This window comes from Anas acuta, chromosome Z (assembly GCF_963932015.1).
Source record: "Anas acuta chromosome Z, bAnaAcu1.1, whole genome shotgun sequence".
In the NCBI taxonomy this organism is placed as follows: Eukaryota; Metazoa; Chordata; class Aves; order Anseriformes; family Anatidae; genus Anas; species Anas acuta.
The window spans coordinates 47,854,264-47,872,276 of NC_089017.1; the positions used below are offsets into that span (position 1 = coordinate 47,854,264).

Below are 18,013 nucleotides of genomic sequence, written 5' to 3' on the forward strand. Positions count from 1 at the left end.
GTTAGCTGATGTACTTTGGATTCACACTTTGAGTTGGTTCAGATAAAGTTTTGCTGTCCAATGTTGTGCCAACAGCCCTCAAATGTATCCCCTTTGGTGCTTGGCCTTGCCTAAGTCTTTAGCTCCAGCTGAGTCTTCAGGGGAAAAGAGCTTCAGCTCTACTGTGGTGTTGTACTTGAGGTGTTGTTACACAGAGGCAAGCAGAAGTCGGCTTGGAAATACGTTCAAGAGGAAAGGAGAAGTGTTAGAGAAGTTGGGTGGGGTGGATAGGACAACTGAAGTTTGAGGATTTGTGGGGCTGGGTGTCAGGCAGTGGGAAGAGTGAGTGAAAAGCAAGGAAAAGAAGGAGGGTGAGAGGAGAGATCTTGGGAAGCAAGACATGGCAGGGAAGTGAGTACAGGAGTCCTGGGATAGCGAGACATGGTAACTTTGGCTCAGGGGGAGATCGGAGATTTGAAAATGGGGGAATTTGAGGTGTATCAAAGCTGTAACAATGGTGGGATAAGCAGGACAGAGAAGGAAGGTGTGGAGAATGGGAGAGGGGAGGCAAAAAGCTGCTGATGCAGATGGCATTGTGTAGTCCTTCTTCTCCCAGGGTCAGCAGGCAAAACGACTTCACTGGCCATCCTCACCACCTTTTCCCTGCCTGCAATGCCATGCTGTTTCCATGTGGTGACCATGGAAACCCAAGTTTTTGACTGGCCGCTCTAGGATGGTAGCTGTAATGACAGCGGTAATGAGTATTGACGGAGGGGAGGGAAAGGAGAGCAGCTGTGGAGCAGGGGAAGTTGCCTGAGTACAGTAATCGTGTTTGGCAGGTCAAGGGTGAACTGTGGCCTGCGGGAGTTGTACAATGCCCAAGGCTAGCAAAGTGGTGTTATAATAAACCCCAGATGTTTCCGCTATTTACAATGTATACGTTATGTTTAAACCTGAAAATGCATCCTAGGATCTGGTGGGTAGGGAAACAGTTATTAGCTGCTTGGAAATGACTTGTTGGTAATGTATCTGTTCCCCCTTGATATTAGCTGTTGCCTGTTTAAAATATAAATTTTCTAAGCAGAGACCCTCAGGAGCAGCTTTTCTTTTCGTTTTTTTTCCTCTCTTTTTTTCCCTCTTTTTTGGGGGTTTCTTTTTCCTTTTTTTTTTTTTTTTCTTTTTCTTTTTTCTATTTTTTTCTTTTCCTTTTGTTTTCCTTTTTTCCCAAACCAGTGGTTTCATTGAGCTGCATGAGAAGCATTACCATCGTCCTCGACAGCTTTTTGGGAGAGCCCAGCCTGGGCACAGCAGGCTGCTCCTGCGAGTGCTTGTGTGGGAGAGGCTCGGCTGTCAGGCACGGGCGAGCAGCCAGCCACAGGTGCGCAGAAAGCACCATTTAATTTCCCCAGACTAATTGTTTTTGAGCTCAGAGCCAGAACCCTTGTGGTACATCACGGGCCACAGCAGAGCCACAGCAACTTAAGAGTAAGCATTGGAGAGGGGGGGATTTAGTTGGTTGGGCTTTTAAGTCGAAGTAATGGCTTGTCTACGAGAGCAAATTACTCAGCTAAACTGTGAATTTACAGCCCAGTGGTTGCTGTGCTCAAACCCTCCAGGTGATCAGCCCTGCAGCTGGTCCAGGCCAGGCACTCGAAACATTTGCATTGAGAGTGAATTAGTTCAACTGTGGGAAACCCTGGAGCTGAGGGTTCCTGTTTGGGGTTTAGTGGCTCCAAGTGGATTGTAGGAGAATCTGCTCTGGGAGTGAATCACAGCAAAGTGAACTAAAGCCACCCAAGCTCTAAATATGTTTGCTTTGATGTTTTATTGGATTTAACTAATGCAGGCAAAACACACACCTACAGGCAATCCTGATTAACCCCTCACACACACTCATTCCTCCCACATGTCAGGCATCAGCCGGCAACTGTCACCCATCACATGCCTGGGGCAAAGGGGCTCGCTCGGACCCCTTGCCACTGGGTGCACTGAGGCTGCCCCTTTGTGTCGGATGTGGAAGAGAATTGCTTCACACTAGGTAGTGGGAAAACCTTGCTGGAGGCCAGGCAACAGCCTGCAAAGAGAACAAATGCAAATGGAGTCCTAACCTGGATGCACCGGTTTGGTTTATTTCTGTGTAGAACCCTTTTGGCAAGTGTCCCCAGGGCGTGTGTGAGAGTTGAGTAGTCACATTACACAGCTCTTGTCATTCCTCCATGTGGCTTTTGGGCCTGTGTTAAAGGGAATCTTGGGGGTTGGGGAGCAAACTATGCTGATTTTGACAGTTTCTGCCAAGTTTTTCTTTCCTGCTCTCTGTGTTTGCCCCAAACACACCCTGTGCAGCTTTTCCATCACAAGTCTACTTTGACTTCTATTAGGGGCGATGTCTTATTTTCCTGAGTGTTATTGTCCTCCCACACCCTGTATGCCTTCCTTAGAGAGATTTTCTTGCTTTTTTACCCCAGTGGACAGCTCCCTGCCTAGCCATCCAGTTTTACAGTATTTCATATCACACCTCATAAAAAGGGATACAGTACAAACATTCTGCCAGACAGACTGCTCATGTGATGATGATGGCTCTCTGAACCTCTTCCTGGTTCGCTTGGAGTCATTATCATGTGTGAAGGACTGTTCATCTTAGCAGTTTGTAAAGTGATGCTGCCCACTCCAGTATAAAGTGCAGTAAGCCACTCCACAAGCATGTTTATTAATGTGAATGCAATGCCAGTGGTGTCTGAGTGTAAAATTACCAAAGCTATGTAAATTCCCATTTTGTCCAATGTGGAAAACCAAAAGTGTAGAAATTTCACTCATCTGAGATCCTTTTGGAATGCTAGACTCATCTGCTTCAGTGATTGAGAGAGGTTTTTCTATGTTTTTCAGTTATTTCTATGATACGACCATTTCTATGATATGACCATTTTTTTTTAACGTGAAGTTGCTGAATAAGATTTAAAACAGCAAAAAAATGTGCTTTTCGTTCCCAATCTATGCATGATAATGAGAGATGCCTCTCTTTTTTTTAAGGACATGATGTCCATACTTAAATGTGACTCAGGAAATCACTTCCAGTGCTTCTTTCTCTAGTAAGTCTGTTGATTTGAATTCACAATGTTTTAATAAAATTTCTGCTTCTCTCCTCTCCCATGTGTCTAGCAGATTCAGCTAATGCAAGTCATCTCAAAATTCTCTTTTTCTGTATTTTAATCTCCATCCCTCTGCAGAATAATCAGTCAGATAACAAATATAGCAGATAATACAATATTTTCCAACATAAAAACTCTAAGAATTTATAGCATGATTATGTGTATGTTCAGTTATACTACTGACTAAATAAGTGGAGGACAAAGACAGCATATCTTCAGAGATTGGAAAACTGAACTAGCAAATTGAGTTTAAAGGCTGTGTCTAACAGCAAATAAGAGGGTTGTAATAGCAATGAATAAGATTTCTTTTTTCTTTTCTGTTTTTTTTTTTTTTTTTTTCTTTCTGGGAAAATAATGGAGTACAGAAAGAAAAAAAAAAGATGATTAAAACCTGTTGTTTAGGTCAGTGCTTCCTCTGATTATTTAAATTATATTTAAGACTAGGGAAGCAAGCCCTGGGGATTAACAACTGTCAACCTTTCACTACTATCAAAACAATTCCAGCTCATGAGCAGTGAGAAATACTTACTGAAAAATGAAAAACTTCCTTTTTTTTTTTTTTTTTTTTTCTCAGAAAGATTAGGATGAAGAGACTGTGGGAAAGAGGGCTCTGCAGTTTTTGTCTTTCTTGATAGGAAAATATGAAATTCCATGGCTGTGATTGGTATGTGCTTAGGGAGCCCTGGATATGTGAAGGATGCAGATGGAGGTGCCAGTGGAGATCATCCCTTTGTTGATGTTTTGCTGGATTTTAACCCACCTCTATACAATCCCAACTCACAACAAGGCTATTCATTAAAATGGCTTTTGGGCTCTTTCACACCTCCCTGATCTCACTGAGTGTTCACGTCCTCTCACTCCATCATAAATAGCTTGATTCTTCTGGAGGCTCCAGGAAAAAAGCTATTTTGATACCGTTTTTTCTTAATCGTTGGTATGCTCAAGTACTACTGGATATTCATGAAGCTGGTGAGATAAAATACTTTGCAAAAAGATCATCCTTGGAAATAATGACTTCCAAAATCCACCTTAAGTTCTTTCCAGGTACAATAAAAATGATTAAAAGGGAAAAATACAGTAGGCATTCAGTATAATGATACTGGGATTTTTGTATTATTATTAATTCTTTCATCCATGCTAGGTTTTATGACATCTCTCAGTAGAGAGACAGAGATTCAGAATGAGGTGATACTCTGAAAAGAGTGTGATTCTCTTCTACAGACCACTTTTCTGGCTTGATTTTCTTTATTTTCCTCAGCAATAATGGTGTCCTGTTTGGTTGCCTCCTACATAAAATTCCATTCACAGCCAGAAGGGGGACTCAGGATATTATATTTCAGCAGATGCAATGAAATCATCCCCTATGTTTTTCCTTCAGAACATCCCTTTCTGATACTGTTGTGGTTCTTTCTTGGCTTCCTCCATCAGTCTTTCACTGCTTTCACTTACATAGCTTTTGTTATTACGTACTTACCGATGTAGGACAAATTTTGAAGAAGTCCTGCAATGCTGGGACATGTGACTGGAACCGGGTTCCAGTCCACCAAGAAGGTGCTTTGGTATACCTTTTCTTTATTTATCAGAAGGGTTTTCTATGCTGGGCATGCCAGTTCTCCCCACAGTTTCATTTTGTCCCAAGTGTGTAGGTAGAATCCCAGTCTGCAACTAATAAGGGAATATTTTGGTGGCTGTAATGCCCAAACACATGGGAGTGTTGTTAGACCCAAGAGGGTCCTTGGTCTACTGGATGGGCTTTCAGACCATTACCCAGCTCATGATGAAAAGAATAAATGTACATTCCTAAGCAGAGATACTCATGTTACTTTATGAGGGCAGGACTAGTGAAATTATCTGAATTTTCATTCTTTCTGGGAGAGAAAAACTGGAGGTAAAAATAAATAAATAAATAAATGAGGCAAATGGCTTAGACACATCATTTTACATAAACAGCAGGCCTGTCTTTTTGCTCATCTCCAGTAAATAAATCCTTCCATTCACTGGGCTTCTTGTGAGACAGCATGTATCTCAATATTCATACCGCCTTGTTGAACGGAGCATTATTTCAAACCTGATATACCTGCTAGTTCTGCTGCTGGAGTTGCACAACAGTTTCAGTTGTAGTCCTATGCTTTCTCAGATTTTTTAGGATCAAGCTTTTGTGTTATAACCCTTCTAGTATTATGGGTTTCTTTCTCATTTCTTCTAGAAAATCTGGACAAAAGAAATGACTGGCAACCACCAGGTTCAGTATGTCTGGGGAGAGAGTTATGCATTCTTCCTATTACATGTCATTTTCAATTAAAAGCCAGTTTTGAACTTGACATGATAGCATTTTGGATGGATAATGAGGTTTTGTTTGGTTCTTGAAGGATGGCTTTTTCTTGAAAAGTACTAAAAGGAAGAAAAAAATTGACAACAGGAGAATTGGTTCGAGCACTAAGCAGATGCTCTCTAGAGGGAGATTTAGTTCTTCTTTGATGATCTCATCTTGGAGAAACATCCCTTCTGTGTCTGTCAAGCAGAAGAAGTCTTCTCTAACATGTTTTGCAGTTCCCCACTTCAGGTAGCTTCAGAGAGGCACAGGGGCCACATGTGATTAAGCCAGAGCCTTTATTTTAAGATTGTCTCTGCAAGAAGTAGATCAGCAGTCTGCTGGGACACTGCAAGCACGGTATAAATACTAGGCATATGGGCAACCTTCTTGCTTATTTCAGGGTTCCAACTTGAGATTTTGACTCTGTTGATATTGTAAAGACTGTGCAGATTCAGGCCTTGCAGCTCAGCTATCCAAATCTGAATTAAACGGATTTGAGCTCAATTCAGATTTGTGTGGGACTTCACGGTGGAAATAGCCTTCCTGAAGACAGGCTTGCAGTCATATTACTAATGCTCTCCAGTAATTTGTCAGCAGTTGAAAAGCATATTGTGTGCTGGCTGTTATGTGTGTGAAGTCCAGGTGATTCGTGATTGAAATCACTGTCCTAGCTGGGAATTAAAAGCAGTGGAAGAATTTCAAGTTGCAGAAATAACAACAAATTGAAACTTTAACTAGAAATGATGTGGAACAGATAGATTGCAGCAGATGATATGTCAAAATATCCAGCCCAGTAGTAGCAAAATGAATCTATTGCTCACAAGGTCACTATTCTTGAGAATGGATCAAAAAGGAGAAAAAGGAAAGGATGGGATGATGGCCTGATTAGTCCTCTTGTGCAGAGGTTTATAGTCATGTTAATGTCTCTACCCTGAACAATGAATGTATAATTACATATATGAGCGTTAGCACATGAAGTCACTGTCATTAAAGTCAGGTTTCTTAAATCAATTCAATTGAAGCAGAGAGAGTGTTGCCTGTAGAAAGACCTGTTATGACTAATTTAATCCAGAAGTTTATTGATTCAACTTAATTTGTTAAGGAATTGATTTTAATGTGTGTTTAATCATAAATCAGCTCTAAATCAGTTTAAATGTGTTCACACTGAGGTTTTCCATTGGTCTGAATAAAATTGATTTATGCTTTATTTAGAATTTTGCAAATTTGGATATAGACAAAGACCTTCCTTTATTTTTGCCCTTTTGTAATGACTGTAGCACATTTCCCAGTCTTCTGGGGTGACAGTCTAGCTGTATCGAATCAATGACAAAGCATTTTATTTTCACAGGGCCTGAATTTTGCCTAGTACTGTGTTGAGCCTTTAGCTCTTATCATATAGCAAATAAAGCCCTGGATACTTGCATACTTGATATAATCAATTTTCAGGCTGTGATTTTATCCAAAACTGTGACACACGAAAACCATTTGTAAGTTTAAAAGAAGTGGGGGAAGGGAGGTTTGCCTGATTTACCATGTCTTTATTCTTTTTACCGGCAGCCTGTTCAAAATTTGTGTGGAGTTTATTCTCCAACTGTTTTTTAGCTATACCTAGCAATATAGTCTCTGTTCTGTTAATGGAGAGCCTAGAATGAGGCATACGATTTGGTAAATAATGCACATTACTTGCAACGCTTTATATTTTTCTGTGAATTTAGAAGGTCTGCTTATGGCTCCGACATAAAGAATAACACTTTCATATAACAAAAGCCATAATTCCTATCTGACAATACATACTGGTGGTCACTATTATAGGAGCTAGATACTTAGGTTGTTAAATAATTACTGTTAGTCTGTTAAATAATCACTAAATGTTTCAAGCATGTTATAGTCTTTTTCACATAATCATAGATTTTAAGGCCATTGAGGGATTTTGGCAAAAGGTCACGTAAACACCAGCCAGGATGGGGTTGATAGTTACAGACTGGAAGCTCCAGGCTGGGCTTGATGGCCCCTTTGAGAACTATTTCATGGTTTTCTGTGATTGTGTGGTGATCCCTGTCTTGTGTGACCTGCTACTTAGCATTCACACAGGTTTCCTGGTATGCAATTTCACTGCTTACAGTTGATCTGGAGTATATTTTTTAACGGCCTTGTAATTTTTCGTACATAATTTTTGAACTTTTGCCTACAGTCCATAAACCATTTCAGCATTGCATAAAGTCTTACTGCCCCTCCTCCAGTGATGGCTGGACCGTGGCGTGTTTCTGCACACTTTACTGATCAAGCGGTAATGGATTTTTGGAGGTTGACCTTTAAAAGGATGTCTAATCTTGTATAATAATTTAACCAGGGGAGATGCTTCTAATTAGGCCATTTTGAGAGCTGTTCCTGATTGCAGGTATTTAGCAACATTTATTCTTAAGAATTTTTGTTTAATTTTTCATTTTTCTAAAGATCAGCTATGCATTTTTAAACAGGTGTGACATAAATGTTTACTTTTCATGGCAGTTTTCATCTCTGTTTTACCATGTAGAGTGTTACTGTGGGGTTCAGTGTCTGAGCTTCAGAGTGGAACTGTGGGGATCAGTATTTGTTGTAAATAAGTTACATTGTAGGATATGTAATGAAGTATGGTGTAGAGGCAATGAGCTCCTCTCTGCATACTGTGATTGTACATTATGTTGAGTGCCATGTTCAGATTTTTGCTGAGCTGACTTGGAGCTGATGATTTGTGTAAAATGCCCAAGTGTTTCCAGATTCCCAGTTACTGAAATGGCTCAGAGGGCTTTGGGGCTCCTTGGCTAAACTGCTTCCATATCTTCTACCAAAAATTGAAGGTTTTGCTAACAGACATTACCAGCTGATGGCCACCTCAGTCATCTCAAAGGTTCAGGTCTACTTGTGCTGTGGGGAATATTCCTCCTTCATGTGCTGTGCCTCTGGGATGAGATGGTACATGCTCTGCTCCACCTATGACCAGAATCAGATGAAGACAACTGAGGAAATTTGGATTAAGTCTGGGTGGGGACAGACCCTAGTTTGTGCTCCCAGTGGAAGGTTGTGCCTGAGGATGACTGGAAGTTTTCTCATCTACTTGGTAAGAAGTGGTGGTGTCTTTGTGAACTTTGTGAGAAGAAGATTGTTTGGTACTTTGAGGCAGGCTGTTATTTTGGCAAGTCCCATTTTGAGTCATTCTGTGTACTCACTGATTATTCTTTCTGGTGCTTACATCCCCCAAATCAGCTTCCTCAGGTATTCTTAGTGGTGGTGGCAGTGAGCCAATGTTGGATGAGCTGGTTACTGGTCACCAGTTGAGGCACCTTGCATCCCACAGTCTGGGAAACTCCTTCTGACCACAGTTTCCACTGAATTTCACCTGTCATGTCACCCCCTAATCCCTGTTCTGTATAACTGGCTAATGAGGTGTCCAGTGGGTCCTTCTGCTTTTCTTCTTCAGAATGGAGGGTTGTTTCCATAATTGGGAAATTTATTCAATCCTGTGGCTATAATGTTGCTTGATGTCTATTAAATGCTACATCATGCATACATGTGGCATACTGTTGCTTCTACACAACTGAGCTCTCATGGGGTGTAGGTACAGTTTGGCATGTTTAATTAGGAAGATCTCTGAAAAGGCACATAAAAGTGTGCTGGCAGTGTCTCTATGATGTGTGTTGCTCTTTTTTTTGTTAAGGCTCCCACAGCCTCAAGGGGATAAGGAAGATTTTTCTGAGTATGAAGGGCCTGCCATGGATAGATCTACACTGGGTAATTTATTGGCTGATGCATGGCACACTTTCATCTGTGAAGTGGAGCTATTGCAGAATCAGAAAATGCTATTATGCCAAGAAAACTGTACACACCAGAAGAAAAAAAAAAAAATGTGCCTATTTATGATTAGGATTAAGGGAAAGCAATCATTCATGGCCTTTGTGCATGAGCACCCCAGCATTGTTGGAACTGTGTGAAGGTGAAGCTAGATGTTGAAATGCTGAGGGGATGGAGAGGCAGCCCAGACCAGAGGAGGTGGAAACAAGAGTTACAAAACACAACATACATAGGATGTACATACAACATGTACATAGGATGTGTAAAACTTGGAGGATTCAGCACACCGGTGGCAGGTACAGGGGTGTGCCATAGACAAAGAAATGTGAGAGGGAGAGGAGGAGATGGCTGCAGACTTTGGAGCCCTCAGGCTAACAGGCTAATATTCTAAGGAACTCATTAAAAAGTGTAAGTGGTACCATGAGAGAGACAGAGAGAATCACCTGAGAACTGGATTTTCATCAGCAATCTGCTGCTATAGGGAGGAATAAACTTTGAAATGATACTAAAGAACAATGAATTTGGCATACCATTATGTTGCACTTCTTTCCTTCTTGCTTTCTTTTCTTCCTAGTTGTTTTCATCCTTCCCAGAACAATCTTAGGGAACACTGAGGTAGCTACACATGTACCACAGCTGAGACCTGAGGTTTAAATTTTGTATACTCATCGATCTGGTGCATCTTCCAAGTCTGATCATGAGCTGTTATCTTAAGACCCAGTCCCATTAACAATGAAGTCACAGGATTTGCTTTCAGGTGATTCTCTCAGCTGTACTAGACTCTCTTTGGTGACTTACTGGATGTCTTTTTTTTTCAAGCTAAAACAGAGATTAGTGATGAAAATCACTAATCAAAAAGAAGGAGATATATGTATGAGTCAGCAAGCCACCCATCCTCCCCTCATCTGACTTCAAGGCTTACAACTTGAGACAAACTTGTCTTACATGGAGTCCTGAAATTCAGCTCCTAAATCAAAAATGGCCTCATTTTAAAAAATCACATTAAGGAAGCACTTGCAAGTCCTCTTGAAATCCATGGGATTTATGCCTGCATAGCATTTCTGTGCATTGGATTGCTTCCATTTTAGTGCTCAAATAAAGATTCTGGAGTCTACCTTTATGCACTTAGGTATGTAAAATATGGGCCTGCAGATTTTTATATCGACTTTATGAGCGGTTGTCCCTGAATTGCTTATTGCATATCAAGTATATTTATTTTACGCTGTCCCCACATTTTCAGTCTCTATGATCAGATTTTTTTTTTATTGACAGTGTCTAACAGGATCATAAAAGTTTATCAGGGATGCAGCTAGTTGGAGTCAGCTGCTACCCTGTGAAACAGAGGAGTATTTAATGTAATCAGGCTGTGCATTCCTGCAGACATGATCATCAGTAAATAAATTAAGTGTTGACCTTTAAATTGTAATCTTTATGTTACATGCTTGCTCACACACAGCTTCTCTTGTGTAACCTACATTTTGCTATCTTTGAATGCAGTTCCCTGTCTCTGAGGAGGTCTAAGCTTGGAAACTGATATCTTGAGTGACTGCATGAGGCTGGGTAGCCTGGCATTATCTTGTTACACAGAATAAATGTACACTGTCTATCTTTCTTTTATGGGCATGATACTTCTACTAGAAATGCCCATTTGTCCCTACCATCCTTTTCCAGGATCCACTAAAGAAGCTTTTTACTTGTACAGTGGAGGGAAGTATGGAGACCTTCTCCATTTGCACAGTGCTTTTTCCATATGCCCATTTTCCGTGTCCTATTCAAAAAGTTGCCTTCCCAATATCATGTTATCAGACAGTCCATGACATTCTCTTTGGAAGAGTTTACTGTGTTTCTGATAGGGAGAACAAAATGGAGATTAACACAACCTCAAGTAGCAGCTTCATGGCAAGGGGTAAATTTCTATCAGTTCTGGCATGAAACATACTTGAAAGCTTCTCATCCAGAATAAACCAGGACTTTAGGTGGATATCTTTGAGTTCACTGTGTGCACCATTGCTTTGAAAGGATGGAGGGAGAATTCAGGACTGTCACACCTAAATGTGTCAAACCTGTCAAGCTCAATGAGTTTAGTCTCAAATGATCCACAGCTGGAGACAAAAACTCCCAGTCAGGGTAGTCAGAGTTGCAGTCGGTTTTGTGATTGGCTTTTGGGAGTAGCTACTCTGATTTACAATGGCATTTACAGGTTCCTTGCCTGGTCCAATGTTCAAAGAACATGACAGTAGTGTTATATTCCTCCCTCTTGCTCCATTTCTTGGCTCCTGAACTTGATGCCAGCCTTTCCTGTGGTGTTCTTCTTTCTCTTGGCCTTTACAATATCTAACATTTATGAAAAATAAAATGCTTTTAACATCATGAAAGAGAATGAGATTCTGTGGATCTTTGTTTTACATGTAGTGCTTAAAAAAAAAAAGTCAGTTTTGCATTTTTCCTTTTGCTCTTCTTCACAGGCATAAGTATTCAAATCATATCAAGACCCAGAGGCTACAATGTATCCAGACATATTTTTGAAAGAGCTCAGAACTGAAAAAATTCCGTTTAAGCAGCTAAATTATTTGTTTGATTTTCCAATCTCTTAGATCGTATTCAGTTACTCTGGTAACTGAATAGGCACTCTGCTGTGGGATTATCTATCATTACCCACAGTGTTTTATCGTATAGATAATCTGCACAGAGACTCAGCATGCTGGAATGAAATACCAAAGTTTTGAAAAGTGCTCAGAATCCAAACGTTGCTTGAGAGAATAATAGAAAGTTTAAAAACAATGGAAAACTATATATATATATATATATATATATGTTGTTTTTTTTTTAGTTGTCTAAGCAGGAGCAGTATATGTTTTAAAGTGTAGCTTATATTGTTTTTACCAGAGGCTTTAGAAAATCTGGTCTGCTGATGATAAGCCTGAGCTTGATTACAATCTCATATGCAAGGGGAGAAGGCTTTTTGGAAATAATATAATTTGTCTTGCATTACTGACCTGCCTTGAGCATTGTGCTAGAAAAAAGCAAAGCTGAGGCCAAGGCAATGGGTGTTATTTTTGTGGCTTCTATTACCACTCACCAAACCATTCATCACAATTTTACACAGCAAATTGTGCACATATGCATACTGGCAACCATGTCTAATACATTCCTGTATTCGGACTCTTAAAAACCTTTGTGCCTTCCTAGGAAGAGGAAAAAAAAAAAAAAAGTACCTCATGGAATTTCAGCTGAAAGCATGTAGTTGTGTGATAATATTTTGCAGGTTTCCTGTTTAATTTGTTCAATGTGTTGAGGTTCCATGCAGATTAACTACACAATCAAACACTGAGGGTGAGGAGATTGCTGTGCTTTGCCAAACTCACCAAAGTCCAGAGAGAAGAAGTTATCTCCAGTCATACATTATCAATGTGTCTTTTGCAGAGTGAATATAGAAATGTGTGTTCCTTATCTGCAGTGATATTATGCAGGCCAGCAGACATACATTTCTGAAAGAAAAAAAAAAAAAAGGAAAAGCAAAAAAATGACAGGCATGCAAGCCACTACAATAAGCAGTGATCTAACACCTTGCATGCTTTTGCCTGTCGTGCTCTCCCAACAGTGCAGGGACCTTTGCTGACACGGCTGCCACTTCTGTAGGGCTTGTCACAGTGAGGCAGCCCTCTCTGGCTGCTATCATCCTTGGTGCTTTCCTAGAAAGTCTGTCAAATCCAGGGAGGTCCACAGATCACAGAGGGAGGTCTTGAGTGTGAAAAGCGTGGGGTTGGACGTGGGTGCCTTTCTGTATGTCTAATTGACTCTTAAAATGTGAGGCCCTCCCAGGGTTCCGGCATATTTTCAGTATAAGGAGTACAAATAAATTGGATCCCACCACACCTTTCATTCAGGCAGTGCCATTTTCAGGGTGTTTGCACAGTTAGTTTCCAGTGTCTCTCATCGGGATTTGTTTATTTTCTTTGCTATCTGGCCCTTGTCATTCTGTGACTGATGGCATGTGGGAGAGCTCTGCTGCTGCAGTACCAGAGAAACTTTCAATGGCACTGTCCAAAACTTGTTCTACAGTAAATTCTGCAAGTCTCTTTTCAATATTGAGAATATATTTTGACCAAGTCACCCTGTGCCAGATGGCATCTGAACCTCTGTGCATATGTGGGAGACCCAGAAAGTGCTTTCTGTGCCCATTCTCCCTTGTTCCTCCTGGTGGTGGCCAGCTTCACCCAGAGCATTGGACAGAAGCCCTGGTGGTGGCAGAAGCCATGCTCCATGGCAGGCAGTGAGATGCAGGTGGAAAGGAGCCAAGCTGACAGGAGATGCCTTTGGGACAAAGGAGAAAGGGGTAGAGAGGCAAGGGCAGGGAGGTGCTTGGGGAGGAGCAATGCCTAGTTATCATTATAAATATTCTTGACACCTTTAAAAATATTTTTTACAAGACAAGTTCCTGGCTCACCAGAACCAGAAAAACTGACACAGACTGTGACAAAAGTGAACTACCTCTTGCATCTGTGGAAGCCATAGCTGATTTCAATCCAAATATACAGAGCTGTAGTTTTATCAGCACGAGCTGTCTCGTATGCCTGGCAGGTCTGATTAGCTTTTGCAAAACTGTAGCTGAAAGGAAACAAACATAGTGTAAATGAAAAAAAAAAAAAAAAGAAGGGAAAAAAAAAAAAAAGAGAGAGAGAGAGAAAGAGAAAGAAAGGCACAGTCTCTTTTCTGTCATGTCTGTGAACAGCTTTTACTGCTTTCCCTGGAGAGCCTGCATGCTTGGACAGCGAGTTACTGTGAATTAGTGAGGGTCACTGCCATTGATTAAATCCTCTTTTATGTTTCCTGGTAACTCCTGAATTATGGCAAGAGTTGAGCATATTAATTTAACACTTTTTTTTTTCACTGACAGTTCTTATGGAGGAAGAAATCTGCAAGTCATTTTGCACAGATAATATTGAATTAAAATAAAATTCGGGAACAAAATGGCATCTCCCTTTTATTCCCAGTTTTACCCTGCTATGTTGACAGGAAAAATCAATAACCAGTTGAAGTCTTTAGCACAAAATTTTGAGCTTTGCAACTGTGGTTATTCCCTTAATTTATTTGAGATATGGGATCAGGATATAATGAGTGAAATATATTCAAATAAGGAATACCATCTCTTTATTTCATACCTCTGCAGCTCCTTTTCTCATGTAGTGACAAAGGATTATATATTAGGTGATGCAATGAAATTATTAGCATAAACCTCACTTGTAAAGGTGATAATTAATGCTAATTATTTTTGTTAGAAAAGTGAAAGGTTGTATCTTTCAAAAAATCCTTCCCTCTTGGATAAATACTTGAATATTTGCATACGTGCATATGTAATTGTACATGTATATACAAATAGATGCATGGACACACACACACTATTACAAAAGTGTAAATACTTAAACACATTGTTAAAACAATATGTGGACATTCGTTCTATGGAAAGCAAAAATTGTTATGGTAGCATTTTGGGAACGTGTTGGAATTTCCAAAATTGACTTGGGGGATGGGGGCAGGAGAATGGAAACTGACATATAAAAACACATTTTGAGGGAGATTTCCTTCTGACCATGAAATCCTGGTCCCCGTTCACTCACCTGGTATGCCACAGTGCTTGAGGCAGCTCTGTCACTGCCCCAATCCCTGTGCCTGCCCCATGTCCAGAACCTCCACTGTGGCTCGATAGCCACACCTCAGTGTCTCTTTTACTGTAGACCCCACTTTCCCACTGCTGCTTATGCCACTCTGCTCTGGGCCCAGTGTCCAAGGACATCAGAATACCTCTGGCTTCCCTAGGCAGTCCTGTGATGAGATCAGAAAGGTCGCCTCACATGTGGGACAGGCAGCACTGCTCTCTAGCAGGCAAGCACATATCAAACATGTCTCATCATTTGATACGCATCTCTCAGAATTAAGGCTGTGATGGTGCTGCTTGATTTTTGCCTGACAGGAATAATAATTAAGAGCAATTTACAACAGCAAGTCCCCACAAATGCGTGAGCACCAAACATCAAAACACCATCAAGCATGTTCCAGGGTGTTAAACACTTTTTTACACAGGACCATAGTGGAAACCTATTGCCATCACAATGAGAGATCCTGATCTGCATGTTGTAGAAAGTCATTTGGCCATACTGGCCATTCACTTCCTCAGACAATATTGCAGCTGCTTAAGAAACAAACCAAAAAATAACAGTACACTATGCTAGAGGTGCTGCATGGGAATAACAGCTTCCTGAGGGTATAGGCTAACAATGGGGCACAGCTGAGCTGAGATAGACTCACATGCTGTCACCCATCAACTGACCAGATTTAACTTTCCATAATAGCCCTCCCCAGTTATGTGGTAAAGGTGTTGTATTGAGCCTCAGGAAAAATAAGGTTAAATTAGGTGGTTCACCTTGCTACAGAAGCATGGTAAAAGCTGCTTTGCAGCTAACACGCTGGGTCAAATGAAGGGTAGCATCTCACAATGGCACTGTATTTTTGTGTAAATGCTGTGCTCAAAGACCAGTACTGGATAAAGAGTATTAGAGGTCTTTAGCTTGGAAAGTCCTAAATGGTTTGAAATTTATCTACAGAAGAAATGCTATTGTTAAAACATGGTAGAAATTGAGATGCATCAGCTGGAGCTCATCAGTGTGTGGGAGCTGTTGGCTGAGCATTTTCAATGCAGTGTCCCCTTCTGGGTCCAAAATATCCTTAATTGATATTGATTCTCTTGATGGGCTTCCAAGTCCGTTGTCTCTTGCCTCAGGGAAAGGATGTAGCCAAGCTGAGATTTGTGCTAGGTGTATAATGTGGGTTATAATGTTTGGCTGGAGCAAGAGCCCTTCCTCAGATTAGGGAAGCTGTTGAGCTTGTACTCTTGCTTTTAGCTTTTTGTCACATCAGTTGCACCTGGAGCCTTTGGATATCCACTGACTCATAACAGTTAAAATAAATAACTCATCAAGATGTCCTCCCTTTATATTACCTACCTCATCTGCCTGATGCAGTATGCTGTCTTGTGTCTAGGTGCTCATGATCAACTAAGTGTTAGTAGTGCTTTATACCATACTCAGAAGTAGCACTTCAATTCTCACTCAGGCGGAATTGTCTCATAAGACCAATGTAGGAAGACTCCAAAGAAACAAAGTAGACTGTCATTAGATACACGCTTATGCTTTAAGTTTGATGTGTGTTTACACACAACTGACCCTTACTTATTAAGTTCTGGTGCAGAAGCATTGCTTGCCGGGTTGGGGTTTTGCTGTCTGGCTTTGCCTACATCAACTGTGGTTAGCACTGTTTTCTTTTTTGAGGATGGCCTAATCACCAGCTCATTCTTTTATTTCTTTAGCAGTGCCTCCCAAATTGAAGGAAATGAAAAACCAAGAGGTTGCTGTGGGTCAGAAGCTAGTGCTAAGGTGTGAAACCACTTCAGAGTACCCTGCACTCAGATTCAAATGGTTAAAGAATGGAAAGGAAATAACCAAGAAAACCAAACCGGATAATGTCAAGATCCCCAAAAAACAAAAGTAAGTACAGAGACATATGTCACAAGTGGAGCTGGGAGGGGTGGGGAGAAGACTGCTCACAAGAAAACAAGCATTAAGGTTATTAATTGTGGCATCAGAAAGCTAAAAGCTATGAGGTAAAGAAGAAGGAACTTTAAGGAAGCAGATGCTGACTTTGTTTTTTGAACGTATGGATGAAGAGGTAGTATGGTATAAATATTTCATAAATAATTTTACCTTTTCAATGCCTGTTTCTTCTCGGATAGCCAAAGGCATCTTAACCAGTAAATCTTGGAGACAGGCTATTTTTAAACTACACATGAGAACAGAGGTACCTTATGTTTATTGTCTAAAATCCAAGAACATTTAAAATCATCAATGCAATGTGGATTTGGAAATATTTTTGAAATTTGCTTTGTAAACAATCTAGTCCTGAAGAAGGGCTGCATGCTTTCTGTTTTAACTTCAAGTGTGATATGCAAGCTTGCAGCAGTCCTTTGAGAGAGGCATTCCAGCATATGCAGGACAAAGCACGAGTCTAGCAGATGCCAGATGAGTAGCAAAGGCTGCAAATCTCATCTTCCTGCCTGGTAGAAAGTGTCCCCAACACATGACTGCTGACCAGTGCCAAGGGATTGTGTGGTGCCCTGTTTCAGAAGGGCAGGCAGAATAAGCTATACAACCTATTTTCTACATTGATGAAGGAGAAGACTTTTGCTGTGGGGTCTCTACCTTGTTATTTAGGCTTAGAAATTTTGATTGTGGCTGCTCCTTCACCAAAAGACGCCATGAAAATCTGTCTGAATACAGCCTTTCAACTCTTACTTCTGTCTCAATACAACGGTTCAGCTCTTACTTCTGTTCTTAGTAGGCAGTGGTGCAGTTTGCTGCACTGGGGCTTGCCTCCCCTTTGTGCAACACACAGAGGATTTGGTGTGGACTTTACAGGATATCTTTCCTCCAGGGTATTAAGTGCCCTCATACTTCATCAGATCTCATATCAGTAGAAAAAACAGCAGCCAAAATCAAACAGGTGCTTGACTTTCCAGAATCATTCAGGTTGAAAACCAGATGTTATGACTTCCCTTTTGGCTTTCTGTGCCCCAGACAAGGGCTGATGGAATATGGAAGGGGATGGACAAGCATCACTGCAGCCCTAGTGCCATGGTCGCACAACTGGAATCTGCAATGTCTCTTTCCAGCATTTGTGAAATGGAGCTGTTCCA

General features: G+C 40.8%; 1 protein-coding gene across 14 annotated transcripts in view; it reads left to right on the forward strand.

Annotated features, from left to right (window-relative positions):
• Nucleotides 1-18,013, forward strand: part of NRG1 (neuregulin 1) — a 468,454-nt gene that overhangs the window by 295,835 nt on the left and 154,606 nt on the right. For 11 of the 14 annotated variants that reach the window (XM_068666043.1, XM_068666051.1, XM_068666053.1 and 8 more), the window contains one exon: nucleotides 16,631-16,808. In XM_068666043.1, the coding sequence (XP_068522144.1) occupies nucleotides 16,631-16,808 (178 nt within the window). The remainder of the gene's footprint in view (nucleotides 1-16,630; nucleotides 16,809-18,013) is intronic. The other 3 variants (XM_068666046.1, XM_068666054.1, XM_068666041.1) reach the window with 1 other exon arrangement.